Source organism: Dermacentor albipictus, chromosome 1 (assembly GCF_038994185.2).
Source record: "Dermacentor albipictus isolate Rhodes 1998 colony chromosome 1, USDA_Dalb.pri_finalv2, whole genome shotgun sequence".
Classification (NCBI taxonomy): Eukaryota; Metazoa; Arthropoda; class Arachnida; order Ixodida; family Ixodidae; genus Dermacentor; species Dermacentor albipictus.
Window position 1 is genome coordinate 318,314,114 of NC_091821.1, and position 22,708 is coordinate 318,336,821.

Here is a 22,708-nt window from a genome sequence, read left to right on the forward strand (position 1 = left end):
TTTTTCCTTGGACGATAAGTGAGTGGAATGCGCTCTCTGCCAGTACAGTGGAATGCCCGACCGTCCAGCCATTCTGCAACCTGCTGAATAGCGTTTAGACTTGATGTTATATGTATATGTATGTATGTATGTATGTTTGTATGTATGTATGTATTTATGTATGTGTGTATGTATGTATGTAATTTTTCTTTTTCCTTTTTGATTTACGATATACGCAAGTGCTATTTTCGCTTGCTCGTCATTACTATTTGTAGATCTTTTGCTGCTCAACCTACCAATCATGCGCGATGTCGTTCAGTACGTGATGTCGTTATCAATATGCTCTGTACAGCTTTTGCGGTTCAGCGAATATCCGTATTCTAAAATATATTGAAATTTTGCGATGGTTTTTTTTTTTTTGAATGCTCTGTACAGCTCGTGCGGATCGGGGATATGTCTATTGCAATGTATTGAGTTCTTGTAATGATTTTTGCTGTTAATTTTTTTTTTCTGTATATCGCACTGTCCACTCCTGCTCATGGCCTAAGACTAAGGCCGGCAGTATCCTGTAAATAAATAAATAAATAAAAACCAAGCTCCTACCCCTCCATATGTCACACACTGCACTGTCAACAATCCCAGGGTATTCACCTCAAACAGGCCCAACCGGCCGGCCCAGCACTACATACTCCTTTTCTTAGCTTACATTTTTCTTGAGTTTAAAAAGTAAAGTTTCATTCCATCAAAAGCAGTGGTGTTTTGTGGCTTTCCCAAGACAGCTTGGTGCCTTTGTACATGCTCCGCATGCGACAAGTTTGAGTGCACGCTGTCAAGTGCATTCGGTCAAGTTTATCGGGGCTGGGTGGTACTCTGTAAGTTCACCTAGTGGACTGTCCATTTCGGCCGCTGCTGATTTGATGCAGCTGTACGAGAGAGGAGGAGACAAGCGGCCCTAGCCAATCAGCAGCGGCCGAAATAGACAGTCCACTAGGTGGACTCATACAGAACACCCCCCCCCCCCCCACCTCTTATTACTGGCCACTGTCGGCCAGACTTTTCTGTCAAGCTTTCCCGTGTTTAAGAACGCCCCAGTCTACGTATACCTTATTTACTCGTGTAAGGGCTGCACTCCAACCTTGGAGTGTGAAAATTTGTAAATAAATAATAATAATAATAATAATCAGTCATGCACATACGCACATGCTGGTTAATTGCAGCAAGTCGCTACTACATGGCACTAGTTGTCCTGCCCACATTGACATTATTATCCTCACTTTATCCTACACTCGAAACCAAACAACTACTTTGGTCAGTCGCAGACTGACGAAATACGTAAGCGGTACTGGTTAGGCCTAGCCGGGGTATGTGGCGGGCAGCAGGCCATTGCTGGAAGTTCACCACCAGAATCTTTGCACCAGAAGACCACCTTGGTGATTGGGCATGAGATCACGTGCATGGGCTGGACTGACAGCCATGTGTTTGAAGCAGAGTTTGGGTATGCAAGCAATCAGACGGCAACTATCACAAATGCCTACTAAGTTTGTGAGTGTGCTTACCAAAGCTCGCGTGTGGCTCATGTGTGGCTGTAAATCCAACAAAATCTCAACCTGATTTTGCGTAGCGCAGCCTAGACTGGCAGTGTTGTGAAGTCAAAGCCACATACACAGTATCTGCACTTCACAATGACCAACGAATCACACTGAGCTGAGTGATGGCTGAACACAATATCCAACCACGGCCTTAAGATGCCACAAAATTTCAATTAATTTTATTTGAATGAAGAGCAACACTGAGCAAAAGCCTGTAAACTAATTTTATACTGTGGTGGTTCAAGTAATGAAATTGATTTTACCATCCCGATTCATTTTTTCAGACTGCATTTTTATTTAGACATATTCGCGGCACTATTGGTGTCCGGAAAATAGGTCAGCAACTATAGATGTGTTCACAGTCAGATGCCAGTGGTGGTGCTTTTTTGCATAGTAGTGTGAGCGTAGTTCGGGAGTTCAGTGAGTAGCAATAATCCTGCCTCGTGTAAGACACGCACATATTGAAAGATATGAAAGAAAAAAAAAGAAGTGCTAGCTTTACCCAGGTGAATACGGCAAATTACAATTAGCATTATGAAAAAGAAAGTGAACAGCACTAAACCAGAACAGACAAAGAATACAATGTAACATAGAACCTCGTTCATATTTTACGGAAAGAAACTAAAGAAAAAACGTACCAACTGGAAAAATGTATGACCTGAAGCCACTAAAAGATTAAAATAATAAATGTCACTAGCAGACTCAACTGTACGTGACATTTACATAAGCCGAAGTGTTGCATGAATCATTGCACCACTACTGGTTAACAGCGTTTATCCTACACATTACCCTCTCTTTTGAATACCTACAAATTAGATAGCTTTATTTTTTTGTTCTTACCAGAATCTTCGCCTTACGTATAGTGCTTGATTCTGGATACTTCCTTTTGCAGTGACTTCATGTTATTCCGTGGTTTGTATTGTTATTAGAATCTGTTTCTGTTCGATCATTACCCTGTATTTATATTTAACTCAGTAGCAGCAGCAGCTGCTGCTGCTGCTTTGTTTTCTTTGCGTATTTTTGATGCGTTGCTGTGCTTGCCAAAATAAGCAGACCAGGGGTTGTGGGCTTGTCAAGCTGCCTGCGAGCTGCTTTTTTTCCCTCCACCCTCCCATCTAGCATGTATGATGGCAAATAAACATTATTATTATTAAAATGTGGTTGGTGGCGACGGCTGCAAATGGAACATGCGACAACCCGTGATGAGATTTGTTGGTACAGTGAAACTTCGTTAAACCATACTCGCTTAAACAGTAGTTTCATTTTAAAAGTAGTAAAGTCAAATCCCCGACTCAGCGACCATTGAACATGTGTTTTGTATCCGCATAAACTGTACCAGCTTATTGAATACGTATCTGTTAAACATAGTGTTTCCACTTTTCGTCACGCAAACACAACGGTGCATCGTCTCCATTGGGCAGCTCGACAGAACAAGCCTCAGAGATCAGTGCAACGGCCTCCGAGCGCCCTGTGCATTTGGGCGTGAAGCCTCATCAACATTATCTCAGCGCCGTGCCAGAGAGCATTGTTCCATCGTGCAAGTGAGAACTCACGTAATGCCGAAACTTGGATAAAGGAAGACGCCGAGTGGTCAGCATAGAAGAAAAATGAGACATTGTTCGTGCTATCGAACGTGACATGAAAAGTCGGCGCTGGCACACGACATGGGTCTACTGTCGACTACGGTGTGTGGCATTCGAAATGCGAAGAAGTTGCTCAGCAGCGCTGCTGCTACCACGAAAAGATGGTGGCTAAGAGTTCTACTTTTCGCCATCGGTGCCTCTGTTGTTGCCAAAGTGTTGCCTAGCGACAGTGATAAGGACGACATGGAAAGTGACAGCACGGGCGATTCAGGCTGACAGTGGCAGAAGCTGCGTATTACGTCAGCCTCATGAATGCAGTCATCACGACAAGAACAGCACCCCGCAATGAAAAGGTGCCCCGCAACTTCTGTAACGCTACCACGCTTGTGCACAGAGAACATTCAACGCCAACGAGGAACCTGCCATGCGAGTGTTTGCCGAGAAGAGGGGGCTGGATGAAAAGCTGGCTCGCAGCTTCAGCAAGTTTGCGGCCGCTGTCATCGCTGCTAGGCCGCCACAGCATCAAACGAAATTAACATGTTTGTCGCCTGAAGTAAATAAATCCTGCATGTTTTTTCCCCTTTCATCACACTCTCTCAAAGTTCTGTTTTTGACAGGTAAATAGGCAATCTCATGCTATTTCATTTAAGGGGGGACACAGGTCCCAAATACCAAAATATCGCAAAATCATCCTTGTTCACCCCCATCCCATACCCTTGTATGCCCTGAGGCATTTATCCTCGCATTAAAAAAAAAAAAAAAATATCGCAAAAAAAATCGAGATTTTGAAAGTGTTATTTTCGAAATCTACAACTATTTTCTACCTATCTGCCAAGTTTCTCGTTTCTAGAATCATTATCTTAGGCGAAATAATATTTTGCACAATGAGTTCCCGCTGAATTCCAGCCAAAATGAACCCCAACACAGCCCTTTCTTCCCATCGCGCAGCTGCCGTTTCACGCTGCCTATCGCCGCCATCTCAGTCTCGTTTGAACGAGCCGCCTTCCTGCTTAAGTTTCCCAACTCCGCTGCTCAGTTTCGCCCATTGGATGGTGCAAAATAAATCAATAAAGAAAAGCACATAATTTGTTTCCTATTGGCTGAACGAGCCCACGTGAGAAGACCACGCCACCCGACTAGCGGAGCTGGCTGGTGTCGTATGCCAAGCGAGCCAACCCGCATGCCGCCGTCGCACTGAGACGCCATTTTGAAAAACTGCGTGCAGCGACTGAGAAACGTAACAATGCCCGGGTCAGTGAGAAAGTTTCATACGCTGAAAAAATTCTGCAAAAAGTGGAAGACACCGATGGTTGCTAATTTTAAAGGTCATCGCATTTCATCAAGATGCAGCGAGGGCAATGTAGAGGCTACATCGAGTGGACAAGGCATCGAAGTTGGCGACAACGGCGTGGGTCCAGCTTGTGCGCCAGCTCGCGAAGCCGACAGCGTCTGCGTCCGCCATGACACGGTGATGCTGCAGCCTTCTGATGTGGAACAGAACAGGATTTGAACCGAGGAAAAACTCCAGGAACTCGCGTCAATGGCAGCAATGAAGCGCAAATCGGATTGTTTTAACCGAGACAGCGGTGTGATCGACAGTGCGCTTAGCGAGACGGCATTCACGACCGTCACTTTGGATCTGCAAAACCAGCTTTTAAGGTTTGCAAAGAGCACAGCGTGTGATAGCGGCAACGTTGAGTTCAAGAAAGGTGAGCGATGATACGGCCTCGCTGTGAAACTTGCACTCTCATGTTCCAACTGCGGAGACATCGCGTCCATGTGGAGCTCGCTGCACCTTAGCGGCAATCAGACAGTGAATGTAGTGCACTGGGAACCAGGAGACAGCACTTAATATTTTTTTGGTGATGAACATTTCCAACCGTGGTCTCCACAACAAGACGTGGCAGAAATACGTGAAAAAAAAAATTGACCCCTGCAGCAATTTGTGCGGCCGGAGAAGTGATGACCGAAAGTGCACAGTCGGTTCAGCAACTATACAGTATGCTGAATTTGGGGAACGCTAACAACATCGCTACATCTTTTGATGGCTCGCGGATGACACGTGGACACTCATCCCATATAGGGGTAGGTGCAATTGTCGAACTTTTCTCAGGGCTCGTGCTGGACTATGTTGTTTTAGGCAATTTTTGTGCTGGCTGCGAGTGGGCACCAAAGAAGGGTGACCCAATGTACACAGCTTGGAGGGCTAGCATTTATGCCAAAAGAACACAGACAAGAACGCTGGAGAAATGGAGGTGCAAGCTGGCCTTTTACTTTTCGAGAGGTCTCTCAAGAAAAATGGCCTTCGCTACATGACAGTGTTATGTGATGGTGACAGCCACACTTTTCATGCTTTACAAAGAGGCTTATGTCTAAGGTTACATAAGAATTGAAAAAGAAGATTGTGTTAACCACGCACAAAAGTGTATGGGCACAGCCCTGTGCAACTTGATCCCGAAACACAAGGGGACAGAAAACCTTAGTGGCAGAGGAAGGCTCACGGGTGACCTCACAAAAAAGTTGAGCTCTTACTATGGTTGTGCTGAAATCGCACAAAGGAGATGTAGAGGCAACTCACAAGGCTGTGATGGCGACATATTACCACATTAATTCTAATGATAAAGTCGCTAATCACAGTCTGTGCCCAACAGGCCCAGATTCTTGGTGCCGGCTGAATGCAGCAGCAGTCCGAGGCAAGCCTACTCCCAAACACTGGTATAACTTGCCACCTCATGTGTACAAAGCATTGCTTCCAATTTATGAGCGCCTCTCAGAAAGGAAGCTTCTTGAGCGGTGCCAGAGAGGTAAAACTCAGAACAATAATGAGAGTTTTCATTCCACAATCTGGTCACTTGCACCAAAGCAACGCCATGCATCGCTATTCACTGTAGAAGCTGCTGTGGCAAAGGCAGTGATGGGATTCAACGCAGGCAACAGGAGGACATCAGCAGCAATCCTGAACGAGCTCAGCCTGAATCCCAGCACAATGAGCAACAAACGAAGGACAAACGCAGAGAAAAAGAATGTGCTCGGAGTCATTCCTTGGCCGACAGTGTTCAAGGGGCACTGAAGAGACGACATTTAAACAGCAGCAGGCAATTGGACTACATTCCTGGTGGTTATTAGGAATGTAACGTGTAAATATGTGCAAAACATGTTATTTTAATTAAATTTTGTGCTGTTTGTTTTTTGGATTTTTCTCAAAACGTAAATTTTTGGCTCCATGCAATATTGAGGCCTCGATATCTCACCGCCTAGAACAATTAGAACTGAAATTCTTTTTGCAGAACGAAGTCTAATGTGTACTCTATGGAAGATAGCACGCAGATTTCTTACCTTTCATTTTATAAGTTAATTATTTTGCTACATTTTGTGCCACATGGTTGCCACATTTTGTGGGCTTACATTCAATGGGCTTTAAAGTATCTATTAATGGTCACATCAAAAAAGTGTTTGCTATACTGCAATCCTTACTCCTTATGCTATCTAACCATGCCTCACAAATAATTTTTATTGTGCTATTTATTCTTAACTGAGACTGCAAACAAAGGTAATTAAATGTTAATTACCTTAAGAACTAATTGAGCTACACCAACACTAAGTACACATTTGAAATCAGTGCAAAACTACCAATAAGACTGACGAGTTTGATTAGTATGGATGGGAAAATAAAGCAGATTATTTATATAGCAGTGTACCCCCTTAAGCAGTACTACCGTTTAGTACGTACTTTTTCCAAGCTCTGACCAACTACGGTTTAATGAGGTTTTACTGTACTGGAAGAGGAAACTGAGGGAATGTTGGCATTTTCATGTGACACAGGCGGGCGAGTACAGCAGGGAAGCTGCCGTGGTCAGTGCGTGCTGCTCTCAACCATGTGTGCATGGCGCCTTTTCTTGTTCACATGGGATCTAACGGCCAGAAAATGTATTATAATTCCAGTTTGGCAATATACTCAATGTCGGTGCAAGAAGATTGTAATTTCCAGGACTATATTGTGACGTTGTAGTGACAGTGAAGAACACAGTATCAAAAACTGTGAATTATGAAAGTAACTCTTTATTGTGCAATCTTGTCCCTAGGAAAAACAAGCAACAGTCAAACACAATGATAGCAGCGAGCACAGTCAGCGATCGTCGAAAAAAACTGATCAGTGGGCCAAGTGCGTCAGCTTTTATACATGACTCGTTGAAGGTTCCAGCGTAATCACTGGTGCCTGTGTGCCTTACAGAAAGTACTACACAATTCGCGTTGCGCATACAATCAGATTACACAAGGTGCGGTGACAACAGACAATGAATAGAACCACTGATAACATTCGCGAAACTTCCGATGCATGCAGGCGCGTCCTGCGCCGAGTGACAACGTTTAACATCTGTGAGCCAGTGAAAAGCAGTCTCGGGAGAAAGATAAAGAAGTACACGTATCAATATCTCTAAAAAATAAACGTAACTATATTGGGTAATTTTGTGTCCTCAATCGCGAACGTTGGTGCCGAGATATCATATGAAATGGGATTGTATCAACGAGGTTTTACTGTAACAAGTGTGCGCTGCAGTTTGGCGCACCTCACTTTCTTTGAACATGTACCAACCTGCCTAGTTAGCACCTCTACAAGCAGTAATTGGGTAAATTAGTAGCAGCCATAGTGGTGCCACATGCCTCACTTGTGGCAATCAGATCGTGTTGCAGCAGAACTTGCAAGCTTGAGGGCTGCATTGGGCAATGGGTTGGCTTGACACATACAGTGCAAGCAAAACAATTTCATGCGTAGAAAATTCTCCCTGCAGTCCCTTCTTCAGGCGATAACACAAGTCAACTGGTTTTGGCTGTGGCTTGTCCTGGATTTTTAAACAGTTAACTCTTGATATAAAGTCGGTAAAATTGGAAATTTGCTTCATTACAATGAAATTTCATTATATCAAAATTCAACCTTTTATACAAATTAGTACAGTCACCGACTAAATTTCTTTACATGTAAGGGGCCACAAACCTTCCTGAATTATCAGTAAATCGAAAAAAGCAAACTTGAATGAGGGAAAAATTAATTTTGTTGAATGTGAGAATCTGCAATGAAAGATACGGTTTCATGTCATGTTGACAATATCTTCACATCAGCAGTACAAAGCGAAGGCAGCCACGCTTTCGCGTACATTTCACCCCCACGACTGACAGTGTAGCCCTTAAAGGGACGACGCTACCTTGAAAAGCACCTGCAGCAAGGATTGAATGCTTATTCTGCTTCCTGCTTTAACGAAACTCGAGATTACATAACCTCCAGTACTAGAATGCGCATATGATGCCACACCATCTCTCGATACGCCCACTCTTTGCACACAAGGCAGATTACCTCTAAAACAGGGCACACTGGCCTCATGTAATCTTGATGGCATAACAGCAAGCTCGCTCCCGCAACATTCGCTTGTTCGAGGGGGAAGACCACTTATTTAGCCACCATCCTTCACAGCTCAGCTTCCTACGCTTTCCCTTGCACTCAAATCATACAGCGCGTGCTGGGTGTGATAGGATCTTATTGCACTTGGACTTTATACGAAACACGATGCTTTTCCGCTTAAGAAGTCACTCAGCACCCAACTGGAGAGGTGCATTCACAAGCAGTCGCTAGTAATTCCACCTGTGCCCGCAGACGTTTCTATCTATTATTTTGAAATTCCTTCAAAGTGGCATTGAAATTTCATTATTTGAAATCATGTAAAAAGAAACCTGTTTATATTGAGGTTCTAAATACATTGTACAAATACAAGAAGAAATACAAGAAGTTATAAAAGCTAAATACTTCGTTATACTGAAATTCGTTATATTCCTTTAATCTTTCGTTCAAACATCGAACAAAAGAATAAAGGAGCATGATTATGTTTCAAAAGCAGTCGCTGGACACCTTGGGATACATTGTAGAGATTGCAGATGTCGGCCATTCTTTAAGAAATGCAAGATTGTTAGCAAAGATGGCAGCCAAATGACGCGAGAGATAATTGAAGCCGCTGAGATTGCGCGTGTGGGAAGTATGTGCGTAAGCATGCCATCCGTCTCCCTTAGTGCAAAAGAAATAGAGTTCCTCATGCACTAATCTGAAATTTTGTATCCTCTTTCCCTTTTTTACGATGTCGAGTGCAGCAAAAATTATCACGTGACAAAACCGGCTTGGAATTGGTGGATGGCCCCGCTTGTAAAGCTTTTTGTCGCTCTCCCCTTTTGAGAATCTTCCTGTACTTATTCCAGTGACAAGGGAATAAAACGATAGTTGCAAGTAGCGCTCTGTGGTGTGTGTTTCTCTTCTGTGTGTTTCGTCAAACTGTTGCGCAATCCAACCTCTAATATGCTATACCAACATGCCCAGTCTTCAACCTTGGCAAACTGCCATGGCTGTTGCCAGAAACTGTAACTAGAGTACAACGGCACAAGGATGCTCGCTATAGAGCAGTCTTACCTGGGCCATCTGCGGTTGCATCTGTGCGAGCTGTTGGACAACTTGTGCAGTGGCAAGCTGCTGCCCTGAGGCCAGCATGTTTCCCTGTGGGGTTGCAACGGCCTGCAGTGTTTGCACGGGCACATGGATGGTCTGAAACACGGTCTGGCCGTTGCCTGTCGAAATGGGCACTTGCACCGGTATAGTCTGCTGCATGGGAGCTGCCGCCGCCAATGGGAGCTGCAGTGTCTGAACCATGTTGCCCTGCCGGATGGCCACATTCTGTGTGAACCCTTGAGGGCGCAGAAATCCCTGTAAAAAGGTAATACATGTTTTGGCTTGTCAGGGAAACGATCTTCTCTGGATAGCAAGCACTCTGCTCACACCTGACAGTACTGTCCCATACTAAAGTGTTCATGCAAACAAGGCATGGTGGTCTCGTGGCATTAGACTAGGCACTGAGAGTGACACAATGGCTGATTTCAACTTTACATGCATGCATGAGACTGAACCGTATAGGTTCACATTACACTGTCATTCTGATGCCTAGAGATATAATTTATAAAATGCACAATTATTTGCAGTTACTTCACAGCTTCTCCAAGCCACCAATTAAACGGGCCCTGCAGAAATTATTGAACACAGCAAATAAACTTGCAAAGCCAAATATTACTCCTGTACATGCAGCCAAGAGCTCACAGTAGTGCTTGACAGACTACTTGCCCATTCCTCCAATTAAAAAAAGAAAAAAAAAAGACAGCTACTTTTTTTTTTTTTTGACGAGAACTACAACAGATTTCTTAGGTGGTTGCCGACATGGTATGTGCCCGACTGCTTGTGTGTTTGCATGCACCAATTTTGCATACTTGCTCCAACTTATTATTTTTATTTTTTTGACAGGCCCTTGCCCTTTTGGCTGAATGAGCAGACCTATCTTTTTGTGTCTCTGACATCCTCAGTCTTTATGGTTATCAAGCAGGCATGGGAATTTTATGTTAGTTCCTTTTTGTCGAACAGATATCACATGAATCAAGGGTTTGTTCTTTTAATGTCCAGACGATGTCCTTGATGCCCAGAGTCAAGCTCGTACGACAAGGCACATTTCATATTTAAAGCCCAGTTCCACCACCAGCAAATGTTTGCTCGTGTTCCTCGACAGCAAGTTGAACTGCGATCCTTTAGTTCAGTCTCTACAATAAACTACTCCTTGACATGATGGCCAATGTATTGTTTACAAGTACAACAGTTTTTGGGTTAGCATGCACTGTTTCCTTTGTTCCCATGAGTATGACATGCTATGGTCAGCCTGCACCACACTGTACATGTGATCAGGTGGACAGGGAAGCCATGTATTTAGTTGAACCTGTTTGCAAACCCTTGCTCTTCACACCTGGTTAGTAAGCAGTGCATGTCCTCCACCAGCCAGTTGGATGGCCTGCTGGCCGCCAGTGAAGGACGCTGGGATGAAAATGGCCTCCTGTCCATCAATCTGGATGTTCTGAATCTGTGGGATGGCGTTGTAAGTTATCTGGCCGCTAGGTGTCACCTGCACAAGGACAAGTACGTAACCATGCATGAGGAAGAGGTTTGTGTACAACTACTAAGCCGTTCTGTAACTATTTCAACAAAAGGTGGCACTTATTTACATCTTTAAAACATGGCAGCATTCTGAACACCACAAAGCAGTGACCTTATGAGCATAAGAAGTGAACAGCGATGCTATGAATGTTGGAAGTGCAGACTTCGGAGTCCACATATTTTTACCAAATACATATAAGCCATGGTTTAATGGCACAAACAGTTGATTCACATTTTATTTAAAAAGCAAAACTGCATATTTATATCATCATGTGAACTTCCGGTGAAGACTACCATAGCTTTCTTCTTTCACATGCTGCAATAAGCATTGAATGCAAGTACAATGCCATTTTAGCAGGCTACAAAAAGCTGCAATAATGTCCTGCTAAGCCACTTTTATCCCTGTCACATAATTACCTCACTTTTCTGAACTAAGATAAACTTCTTAAGGAAGGTGCACGAGGTGCAACAAGGGCATTCCTTTACAAAAAACCGTAATGAAAGCTGAACACGAACAGCCAAGACAGGCAGCAGTCGACGGCAAACCATCACAGAAAGTTCACCGCTCGTCAGTGATTGGACCCCAAATCACGCATGCAACCTAGACTGACGTCCGCAAAAGTGGCGAGTGTGGCTACAAAGTTCGTCTGTGAGCTTACATAATGAAACAAGTAAAGCTGACGTGTAGATGGAAGACATCCAAGCTGAATTGGCACAATACAGCATACCATACAGACTCACATAAGGGCTGCACCCGTGTAAAAGCGACACCCCAAACTTGGCAGCCCAAAATTTAAGAAGACAATTCTATCAGAGAAGCAATGCGTTTAGTGCACCGATGCCGCGCACCCTGCGAACTTCTGTGCACCACTACTAGATGGCGAGAGGTGTGTGTTGTCCTCTGATGCAGTGGTAGATTTGAGGATCCGAGGTGCGCAGTAGTCACCAGCTGCGTTGGCACCATTTTGAGGTTCGGTCCTGTGTAAGGGCCGCAACTCGTAAAATTTGTGAAAATAAAGAAGCGCAGCTCTTATACGAGTCTATACGGTAAACTGCCGACATCATGTAGTCAAGGTTGCATATCATATGATTGCAACTATGTACAACAGGCTAACGCAAAACACTTACACGGCCTCAACCACCTCAATATTTTAAGTAGACTGAAGCACAACAGTGAGCAAGAGCCTGTAAACAAACTACCTATTCAGCTGAAATCATAAGAAATGTTGAATATGCATTCTTGCATGAAAATATCTCAGTAACAGCCCCTTGGAACTAAATTGACTCCAGAGGTAAACCAGTTTCCTTTGAAATACCCTTAACTGATTGCAGTTTCATTAATGACACAAGACACCAAGGCACTTTAGGGCACACACATTTAATTACTCCTATTGCTTTTTATCCGTGTGACTTACATACCGATTGATAAGATAATATAACAATAGCACAGATAAGTGGAAAGACCTTCATAGCTGTGATTGTTCTTGCTGCTTGTGCCTTTATGGGTACTATAAGATTTTTACATGTTCAGAAGAACAGATGGTTGCGAGAGGCTGGGAGAACAATATTATCGCCAGATTGCTTTTATTACCACCACCGCAAAAGATTACACAGTACTATCTACAAGAAAATTGAAGAAAAATAAGTATGCACTGATGACATCGCTTGATTGGAGGACACACTAGTGCGGAGGAGTGCTCACTAACCATGCACCATTAGGCTAAAATAGGGCTGTGCGTAAATTATCAACAGCGCTAACATGACACTAATGTTCCTAACACTAACTTAAAGGAAGGTCTCAGCTACAGTTGTTTCTTCTCTATTATTACGTATATTTTTCATTCAGACAAATACTCACAATACAGCGTACGATTACATGAAAAGTTAATGGTACCAGCTGGACCATAACGTCACAGGAAAGAAGAGAATGTTTGTGTCTATTGTATACCTTTTAGGCCATGTGTTTGCATTTAGTTTGCTTGCTAGTTATACTGCATTATAGGCAAAAATTAACCTTTTCCATGTCTTAGACAAGCTGGGTTCGTCCACATATTTCTAGTAAAAACGGCCAGTGATGTTGAGCTTGTCAGTCGTACTTTGCATTTTCCAGCAATGCAACGGACGAGCCTAGTTCTGTCTCACTGCTTAGTTGTGTTTTTGGTAGATGGCAGCACACAATCTATGGGAAGGAGCAAGCAGAAGTGAATTCATTTTTTTCTGAGGAGATAAAACAGCTTGACAACTGGGGGTGTTCAAAAGATAATATGGCCATTTTTACTCAGAATTTGGGATAACAGTGTGGCATGAAAGGGTTTAATGAACAAAAACATTTTTTGAAGTTTTTATTTCACGAAAGCTTCGTTTGCACTGCAATGACCAAGCTTTAGGCCAAGCCAAAACATCTATACAATTCAAAACAAGCCAAACCATCTATATCCCAGCATTCCAATGATGTCACGGCACTTTAAACTCTTGTAGATGGTGCTGCCAGATACCCCTCTGGATAGCACTGTATGAAACTATGTCATTGTTGTTTACCTGTGCCACAAGTTGTGTGCCAGGAGAGAAAACTGCAGACTGTGCCTGGGGCTGTGCCTTGACTGTAGGCGAAGGCATAGGTGTGACGGTGCCGTCTGGGTTGAGCACACCCATGGTGGGTGCCTGTACATACTGTGCCACCAGCTCATTCGCTCCTGCTGAGAGCACGGTGGCACTGTTGGTTTTGGCGGGCGAGGCGTCTCCGTTGGCGCCATCGCCGCCACCACTGTCATCTGCTGGGGAATCCGTTGGGGAGCCGATCTTGCTACACGTGGCGGCCAGCAGGGCCAATGGGGATGGCTGCACTTCCTGCAGCAGCAGAAAGGCGCTTTCTGTCACCAATGTCACAGTGTTGCCTCCCTTTCCAAATGACTACGGAAAGATACAGCCACACTCAACAGCTTTTACAGCATGGTGTACACAAACTGCAGCTTCTTTTCCACATGGTAAATATAGCAAGTGACTAGCTGGTTCAGTCCCTATAATGTGGCTTTGCAAATAATATTGGCAGTCAGAGAATGCAGCGCCATCAAATTCCTGAACTCACAATGTGCTTGTTGTGCAGTTTCCTTTTTACCTGCCAAAACATTTTTTTTTCCTCCATAAGGAATTAGCACATATGCAAAGTCATTGTGAGAGAGACAGTTACTATCAGGCATGTGTACCCTCACATGCTGAGAGTGGCTCATCAGCTGTCATGGCTAATGTTGCGTATATTTGAGAACAGCATGAATTGGTTACCGCAATCACAAACTATGAACTTTATTCTGTTTCACAGACAGCTCTACTTTTCTGGGGCAGCATTCAACTTTAATCAACAGTTCGTAGTCAACAAACTGAACCAAACACTTATCACACAAGCAGGTGTATGGTTATGGGGACAACTTCATAATGGAAGAAAGCTTGTTTGCTAGCTCAGAGCTTCCTATGGTGATGTGAAGTTTGAACACTGTTTTTGTTTTCAAATTCAGCATTTTCAGCAAATTCAGGGGTGGCAGTTCAGAATCCACAATACAGTGTTCATGAAAAATTTAGTGTAGGGCTTTCATAACCTAATGACCTACAGATAAGGACATGCTAGTACAGCCACATTCTCAGCATGATCCTATTTAACTGTAAATAAAACACATACAATACAAACACTGCAAAAGAGCAATGAGAATGCTGTGCACCCTTAATTTGGGCACTGCTGCACAACCTCTGCCCTTTTTCTGTGCAAGTGCATGTACAGTAACACATGAAACTGGAGTTACCTATATTTTCTTTGAAAGTAATATTGTAACTGCACATAAAGAATGCCCTTGATAACAGTGGTTGAGAAAATTGTGGGGTGGCACATGCTGCCCTACATATTCTTTTCACGCTATGCACATAGTCTGTCTGCAATGACACAGTCGGGATAAATTTGCCACACTAAAGAAAGATTGCATGTTTACAGAAATGACAATGCACAATGACTAAAGCTAATTCTTCGTTAGAACCCAGTTTCGCAACACTGGAGGTGGAGTCTCAACATCACAGCACTAAGTGCAGCATAATGTTGAGCTGAGTTGTACTTACGTTTTCATCAATGCCACCGCAGAGGCGCAAGCTCTGCACAAGTATTTTATACAAAGAAAAGCATCGGGCTTCTAATACCAAGGATGCCCGAAATTTCTGAAAAAAAAGTGACCCGCCGCAGTGGCTCAGTGGCCATGGCATTCTGCTACCCAGCACCTGGTCATGGGTTCGACTCCTGCCCATAGTTGTTGCATCAATATAGGTGCAGAATGCGAAAGTGTTTGGGTACTTAGATTAAGGCGCACATTAAAAGAACCCCAGATGGTCGAACGATTATTGGCCCAGTAAACACACACATGCTGAAGCATATTCATAGACAGTGGGGCATTGTAGCTATGAAGGAATGCTGGCAGAGACCCACAGGCTTGTGGCAGTTGCAATGGCCACCGCAAGACTGAGCATCCAATTTGGTCTCGCTTTTAAAGGGGTACCAAAGAGTTGAGCTGTTTAAATGGCGCTCTTGCAATACACAAACGGCCACTATTATCAAGAGGCTCTTACCACAGGTGGTGACACCACACCAAAGTTCCTTCAAGAACTTGTCATGACATCACTTCTTTTGACAGCAAATGTTTGGTTCCAATTATTTGTCGATCAGTAAAATAATATGACTATACTCCATTATAAGCAGACCAACCGTGCAGCTTGCTAAATTTTTAAACAATTTTCCTGTGCTAAAGTGCAGCATACAAGAAAATATTTGGAAGTCCATGAAGTCACAATGGCAAACCAGCACTAAGGATTAGATGAAAAAAAAAAAAAAGAAAAGCTTTCATTTTCTCTGGTAATAATCAAGCTTTTAACACAAAATGTATAAATAAGGGTCTCGAAAGAACACTAGCTGGGCAGGGATAACCCGCCTATGTTATCACTGGGATCGGCTAGTTGTGAACGGTAAATGACAAAAAAAAAATTAAAGAAAAAATAGAATCCAGCAAAAGGAATCCTTACGCTATACTGGCCCTGCACACGTACAAATTGATTTTGTAATGCTCTTGGCTGAGTTGTTCACTCCAGCATTGCCAGTTAGAACCACCTTGCAGCATATAGGCTGTGAGAATGCCATCACCTCTTTTTTAGTAAGTATACAGTATAATGCAACATACATTAGAAGCTTGTAGGCACTGCAGCCAGTTTGGATTGCAGAACACAGAAAGATCTCGGATTTGTAATGAGGAAATTGTGGCCGTGATTGAGCACACAAGGAACTGGCTTCCAATACAAAAAGCGGAGGTTCGAAGTAAAATTAGTTTGCATTTCGACATCTCATCCTTTGCTCCCCCTTTTCACAATGTAGGGAGGTGTTCCAATGTGCCTCTCTCTCTTGGTGAGAACGAGAAGAAAGGGGGTTAACCGAGAGGCCCGATTTTTATTAATCATATCATGAGAAGCCAACAAACAAAGCCACCAAGAAAACATAGGGGAAATTACTAGTACTTAATAAGTTCAGGACAACATTTATTTGGGCTAGATGGTGCATACTTGAAGTAGGAAGGAACTGCGCAATTACGATGATCATGAGGGGGCGAACAACACAGGACAAGCACCAACTTTATTCACTGAAAAATCAGCAAATATAAAAAAAATCACAGATATGCGCACAAGGACCATAATGCATCATCTGCCAAACCGTTCAATATAAGAAATTTCACTTTTGAAGAGGGCCCCGGAAGTATCACTAACAGTTTTTTCCTCTCTTCTTTATACGGAATGCTTCCAAAACCTCACGTCCCTTTGTTTCTCTGCTTCTGCCAAGAATCTTTATCTCTCGAAACTGTGGTTCACACTTCTTGCAGTATAGGCATTGTTTCCGTGGCAAATGTTCTGCCGCTCGGTCACACGCAGTGCAAGTTGCGCAATAGTCAAGAAACCGTGCACACAAGAAAAACAAGCTGCGAAACTGGAAGTGGTTCCGTATATACATAGGATAGTCCACAATATGAAAAGGCGGCAGACAGACATGGCATCCCAGTCGTGTTTTTGGCTCCTCGGAAACAAACATAGCTTTGCGCCCGCGTTGCGAGCGAGGGTACGAGGAGCAGCTGCACCAAAAAACATTGAAAGCAGTTTGTAAAGTGCTGCACCGGTGTGGTATATGAAATACCTTTGACCTGCAAGAAAACCTACATGGGCCAAACGGGCCCGCAGATGCGTGAATGACCGTGCAGCAGAACATGTGCAGTCACTGAAAGGAGGTGCGCATCTTTCGCAACTTGCACTGCGTGTAACCAAACAGCAGAATATTTGCCACGGAAACAATGCCTATACTGCAAGAAGTGCGAACCGCTGTTCCAAGAGATAATGTTTCTTGGCAGAAGCAGAGAAACAAAGGCACGCGAGATTTTGGAAGCATTCCATATAAAGAAGAGGAGAAAACTATTAGTGATATTTCCGCGACTATTCAAAAGCGAAATTTCCTATCTTGAACGGTTTGGCAGATGATGCATTATGGTCCCTGTGCGCATATCTGTGATTTGCCTTATATTTGCTGATTTTTCGGTGAATAAAGATAGATGAAGTTGGCGCTTGTCCTGTGTCGTTCTCCCTCTCGTGATCGTCGTAGTTGCGCTGTTCCTTCCTAATGCAAATGTACTTAATTGAATTAAATCAAATGGGAAATTAATGGCAATGAAAGTGGATGAAAAAACAGCTTGCCACAGGTGGGGAACAATTCCCTATCTTTGCATTACACGTTCGATGCTCTCTTGGTGAGATAATTTAAAAGAGTTTTTCAGGTAGTGCATTATCTTCAGGCAAACAAGACAACACAGGTGCTTGCTTCAGTCCATGTGTAGGCGTAGAATACACGCTGTATCAATATATGTCTTTCCAAACGAGCAGCTTGTTCTGGTTACGCGCAATGGCGACATTTGCCCTTTAATTTCCATAATATTAATTTTACTGAGCAGTGCACTCTCGGAACTCGCACGTCACTGAATTACCCAGTGCAGTGAAAGGTCGTGTAGTTGGGTACCAAGGTTTTCTTTTCTTTTTCGCGCCCATGTATTTTTTTTTTTTTTTTCGCCGGTGAGGTTCACGAGCCTCACTGAATATTTCGGGGTCAGGACTCGCAGTTCGGGTGACAATGTTCTTCCTTCATAGAAGCAGAACTTTTGAGAAGTGCACCTCTACACGTGATGTGATCGCTGGAACGTGCTTGCATTCGATTTAAGTTGAGAGTATTTATAAGCATGCATTTCGAGTCAGGTTACACACTTCTTTAGCCTAGATGTAACACTCAAGGCCATCGACGCGCCCAGAAACAGTGTTCACATCCATTCCATTCCATTAATGAAGTCAGCAGCTTGTGCTCTCCCCAGCAGAGAAACTGCGTTCAACAGGTGGTACACAAGATTCTGACCGTGCAGTCTACGTTCTGCGCTTCGTAATCGCGAGGAAGGCAAATATGACGTAGGCCGCGCTGTCGTTGTTGCGCAAGGCTGTGCACGTCGGGAACGGAGCCACTGTCAGCAGACACGGAAATGCTAAATGCCATAAGCTTTTTCTTTCTTCTTTTTTATTATACACGGGCTGCATGCAAAATGCGCAATGAAAAATCGCGCGTCACCGGTGAAAGAAATGAAGACTGCGTCACAGAAATCGTGGCGGAGTAGACTTCGCGTAATGGTGTCGCGAAACTAGTAAAATATTCGAGTTTCAAATGCGACTTTTATTATTACCCGTTAGGCGGTCGTACAAGAAGCATGTTCATCGCGGCTTGTTCTATATCAGCTCACAATTTGCCTCGACAGCGGTTTCACGGGGCTCAAGCGCATTCGCGCCATGCAGTCGCACAGAAATCACCATGGCCGTCGCAGCTACACAGCGCGTTAGCAAAGAGGGCGAAGCTACGAACATCGCAGTCACAGGAAAAAAACAGGACATGTGTCGCGCCCCGGTTCCTCCACCCACTTCGAGACAGTGCGCGAGCTGTCCGAAACGTGGGGGCAAGCGACAGCACAGTTATAGGCGGGGTCACGGGATGAGGGGCAGGTCATTGAGACGCCATGATGGGTTAGGGTCGGCCCGAAGGCAACTGAGGACTGAGCGACTTACTTGCGAGTTAGCACTGGGAACGACGTATTCCGATTCTTGGCTCCTTTCGGTGGTCGTGCTCATTCTGAGCCACTGAGCACTGTCTCCTACGCCGAGTCCCAGAGGGACTCGGACTTTCGGGGACAGCACTTGAGGATGCCATCCATATGGGAAGTAATTTTCATAGGCAAACGCGGCAGCCTTCCAGCAAGCTGCCTGCCTCTGACTGCGCACTACGGCGTGCGCAAGCAGTACGAAATGTAGTTCCTGAGAAAAAAAATTTTCACTCGCCTGCGGCAGGCCCACATAAAATATCGAGCGTTATTCTATGTTTCTCCAACGTTAAAAAGCTGTATATAATAATTTGTTGAACTAGTAAATGCATTAAACTTGTTGACGGATAGGAGGGTGGTCGCAGGCGCGCGGGTGGGACGGAGGCAAAGCGGGCGGCAAAAAAAAAAGCGTCGGCGGAAGAGCTGCGCGCATGAATACTTCTATGGCACGTAAAGGCGTGTTCAAGATGGCGGCGCATGTTGCATGGGAGGCGTGCCTTACAGGCGGGACAATGGACAGTTCAGATTTTGAACAACACCCACCCCGTGCGAAGCCGGACGGCGTTGGTAGATTTTGGGGGACGCATGCAGGGAGTTTGGGTCCGCCGAAGAACTACTGCATAAGAGAAAGCTGAACGGTTGACTCACGCGCTTTAGTAGCGTGGTGGAGCGAGCATGTTATACCTTGGTCAGCTTTGATGGAGAGTGGGTTAACGCATGTCACAGCTTAAAATCTTCATTGAGCTTGCAAACTGAATTAAGGAGTGTACCTACCTTAATGTGAGCCCCAATTTTCGGTCTGCCATTACTTCAGTTAAGTTTGCAGTCTGTCATGCTGTAATGGTAATTACTGGTATATACAACGCAGACATAAAAGTACGACTGTGCACATGGTCCGTATTAAAAACACGCGTGTTCTGCGGTTCACCATCAGTTTGTGATTTATTATTGAACGCATGCGTGTACTTCCGCTTTACGGCATGTCGTCTCTCTTACTATTCCTTTTATCTTCTTCCCATTGGAGGGGATGGGAGATTGCATAGTATCATCAGTGAAGTACGATTCTTCTTGTGTTACGAACACACGCTACCATGAAATAACTGCGTGGCTTGCAGTCGATTCCATGAGTAGGTGCATGTGCGTGTCTAGATCTTTTTTTTTTTTTCAATAACGTGTTACTGAACGCTGCGCGACAATGCGACTGCATTGTTCAAACTTTTTTTTTTTGTTTTCGCATGGCTGCTTTACCGTGTTGAGAGAGCAGTGGAAGAAGGGATGACCCGTTTGAACGTTGCGCTAACACTAGCAGGCCGTCGCCGCGAGCAAAGCGAGGGTGGTGACGACGGCGGTTGCGAGGCTGCCAGCACCACGCACGCGACCACACCGTTTGTGAGAGGAGAGCAACACCGTGAGCCGCAAAAAGGGGGACAGCACATCTGCTCGTAGAATGGCGAGGCCCCTAATCGCTGGGCGGGCGCTTCCCTCAGACCTACTCCGCCCTTGCCTGCAGCAACCCCGAGGCACCGGCGCAGACGAAACAGCAGCTGGCCGCGCCGCGTCCTCCTCTTCCTCGCTGCTGTTGGCTTTGTCTCCCTCTCTTTTTTCTTTGTTTCGTTCCCGTGGCGCGCGCGTCGCCGGCGTTTTCAAACGACGCCAGCGCTGCCTCCGCGAGGATCGAGCGGTATTTGTCTGCGGCGGTTCGGAGGAGCAGTGGGAGCAGTGTCTGGCACTGTCACTGAACACCAGCGTTCCCAGCGGCTTTCTCCGTTCGGCCCGCACTCGCATAAGCCACCCGCAAGGACCGTTGGCAACAGTTTCACACAAAATTTTTACAAACTCCGTGGTTCGTGAGAGAGCGCACCTGCCTGTCTTTATGGACAGGTGCGAAACTTGCTACGTTCAGTCTTTGACTTCTTTAGAATACTATGTGGTCCATCTTTGCCGATAAAAAATTAACTAGGCCAGAGCAGATTCGCCGTAAAAATTCATGATGTCACGGTGAGAGGCAGAGCTGAGAGATGCGACCTGCGCATGTAATGTATGCATGAGTACATAGTCATCTAAAGAACTGGAGAAAAATAGGAAGTCTGAGGAGGGGGAAGAGGGCTATGTTGTCATAGTGTACTGAGCTCTGCAGAACAGTAAATTTAGTTTCTAGCCCATTTAACGCATCTTGTTGGTTGAAAACGCGTATTCAAGGGCAAGTTTTAGTAAAAGTGCAAATTCAAGGTTGCAAGAGATTAACCTTGATTGCGGTTCCAACAGGGCTCATAGTACAGCTAACATATGAAGCTGAAAGTCATTACATACATACATACATACATACATACATACATACATACATACATACATACATACATACATACATACATACATACATACATACATACATACATACATACATACATACATACATACATACGTGTGTGTGTGTGTGTGTTCAAAAAGCACGGTGCAAGATGTGATCTTAATCTGACGCCCGAACACCATGCGTTTTATAACTGTATCTTGCAGCGTATTTTATAAAGTTTGTTTTCATTGAACAGCTTGCCTAACGTTAGCTAGGACGCATGCACGGTACTTGTGTGCACACGCTTGCGTAGTGTCATCGCAACAACTGTCTGTGCAGATTATATACCATGGCGTGCGTCAGAATAGCCCACATGCCTCAGGGACAAGGGGTGACCATGGCCATAAAGTCCCCCTTGGGAGTTCTTCGATGCGACGGACGCGCCTCTCGAGCGCTGCAGTAAGGTGGGGAAGGACAATCAATGATGGTAGCTTTGACGTCCAGTGGCTCCGACTCCAGTTTTACAGCGCGCATCTATTATAAGGGGACTTCCACGACGGCTTTCGTGTGACGGCGGCATGCTCTATCAAAAAGAGAACAACGCAACCTGGATTATAGCCTCGAATTTGCTTTGAAACGTAACTATCCAGAGCTATAGAATAAATGTTACCGTGCGTATAAATCAGTGGAGTAGACAACTTCATAGTGTATTTATCTTAAGAAGTAATTCATAATTTTTGTTTCTAACGTCGCGTTACTGGCTCCACTTAGGTCAGCTAGGAGGGGCTGTATTCGACAAATTCTTTGCCGGCATCGCATCTGAGCCTTTAGGCTAAGATAAATTTTATTTTGCGTGGCATACCAAGCCCCTCAGTGTTCGTGTTCCCGTGCGATCAGCATCTAGTCAGCCTCTCGTCGGCGTCCACAGGTCTTGCTGTTGTGTCTAAGGGGCCTCAACACATCATCGCTGGCCTCCCCCCCACCGCGGGGATCTGTGAAAATGGCGTCGATAACCTTGCCCCTGACGACCCCAGGAGGGAGGAATAAAGTTTTATCAAAACCCAGGAATTTCGCGT

At 44.6% G+C, this 22,708-nt stretch overlaps 1 protein-coding gene across 4 annotated transcripts in view; it reads right to left on the bottom strand.

Moving 5' to 3' along the window:
• Positions 1–20,262, bottom strand: part of LOC135903997 (specificity protein transcription factor 3-like) — a 70,079-nt gene extending 49,817 nt beyond the window's left edge. For 2 of the 4 annotated variants that reach the window (XM_065434538.2, XM_065434511.2), the window contains exons 1-4: positions 19,311–19,721; positions 13,695–14,003; positions 10,969–11,124; positions 9,600–9,890 (exon numbers count right to left, since the gene is read on the bottom strand). In XM_065434538.2, coding sequence (XP_065290610.1) covers positions 9,600–9,890; positions 10,969–11,124; positions 13,695–14,003; positions 19,311–19,373 — 819 coding nt within the window. In that variant the 5' untranslated portion in view covers positions 19,374–19,721. Of the gene's footprint in view, positions 1–9,599; positions 9,891–10,968; positions 11,125–13,694; positions 14,004–19,310; positions 19,725–20,116 lie in introns of those variants that run through there. The other 2 variants (XM_065434530.2, XM_065434520.2) reach the window with 2 other exon arrangements.
• Positions 20,263–22,708: the final 2,446 nt, after the last annotated feature.